This window comes from Charadrius vociferus, unplaced genomic scaffold (assembly GCF_000708025.1).
Source record: "Charadrius vociferus isolate BGI_N301 unplaced genomic scaffold, ASM70802v2 scaffold128, whole genome shotgun sequence".
NCBI lineage: Eukaryota > Metazoa > Chordata > Aves > Charadriiformes > Charadriidae > Charadrius > Charadrius vociferus.
Window position 1 is genome coordinate 14,732 of NW_009649443.1, and position 665 is coordinate 15,396.

General features: G+C 68.3%; 1 protein-coding gene across 1 annotated transcript in view; it reads right to left on the reverse strand.

Moving 5' to 3' along the window:
- The window catches only part of KIRREL (kin of IRRE like (Drosophila)), a gene marked incomplete at its 3' end in the record, with an annotated part of 16,953 nt that overhangs the window by 10,649 nt on the left and 5,639 nt on the right, over window positions 1-665 (reverse strand). The window contains exons 5-7 of the mRNA XM_009889520.1: window positions 597-665; window positions 384-510; window positions 77-214 (exon numbers count right to left, since the gene is read on the reverse strand). Of these exons, the coding sequence (XP_009887822.1) occupies window positions 77-214; window positions 384-510; window positions 597-665 (334 nt within the window). The remainder of the gene's footprint in view (window positions 1-76; window positions 215-383; window positions 511-596) is intronic.

Here is a 665-nt window from a genome sequence, read left to right on the forward strand (position 1 = left end):
GGCCCACGCCTGGTCCCGCCGGGGGGGGGGAAAGGGGGCTGTGTCAGCACCCACAGCTCAGCATCGTCCCCAGTACCCCCCGCCACCCCGGGTCCCCCCTCTGCGGCACTCACGATGCGGTCCGGGGGTGGCGTGCTGCCGATGAAACACTCCACCTTGCCGCGGTCCCCACGCACCGCGTACTGCACGGCCTCGCTCGAGATGATGGGGGGACCTGCGGGAGGCAATGGCTGGAGGAATGGGGAAGTTTGACCGTAACCCCGGGTTGAGGGTGGGGGGGAACACGCACCGCACCGCTCATCACAGGCATCGCCACCGCATCAACCCATCCGTGTCCTGGATTGGGGTCTGGCTCCCAGCAGGGGTGGGTGGGTGGCACTCACCGTTGACGAAGAGGGTGACCTCCCGCTCGCCCACACCGATGCGGGGGACGATGGCTTTGCAGACATACTGCCCCGCGTCGGCTTTGGTGACGGACTTCAGGTACAGCTGGTTGCTGTTGCTCAGGACCTGGGTGCAAGCGCCGGGGGGGCATCAGGGAGGGGGCATGGGACCCCCCCAGCGGCCCCTCGTCAAGCTCAGCCACTGGACCTTACCATGTTGGACTCCTTTTTCGTCCAGGTGAGGGTCAGCGGCGGGGGGGCGGGCCACACGCACGCCAGCGG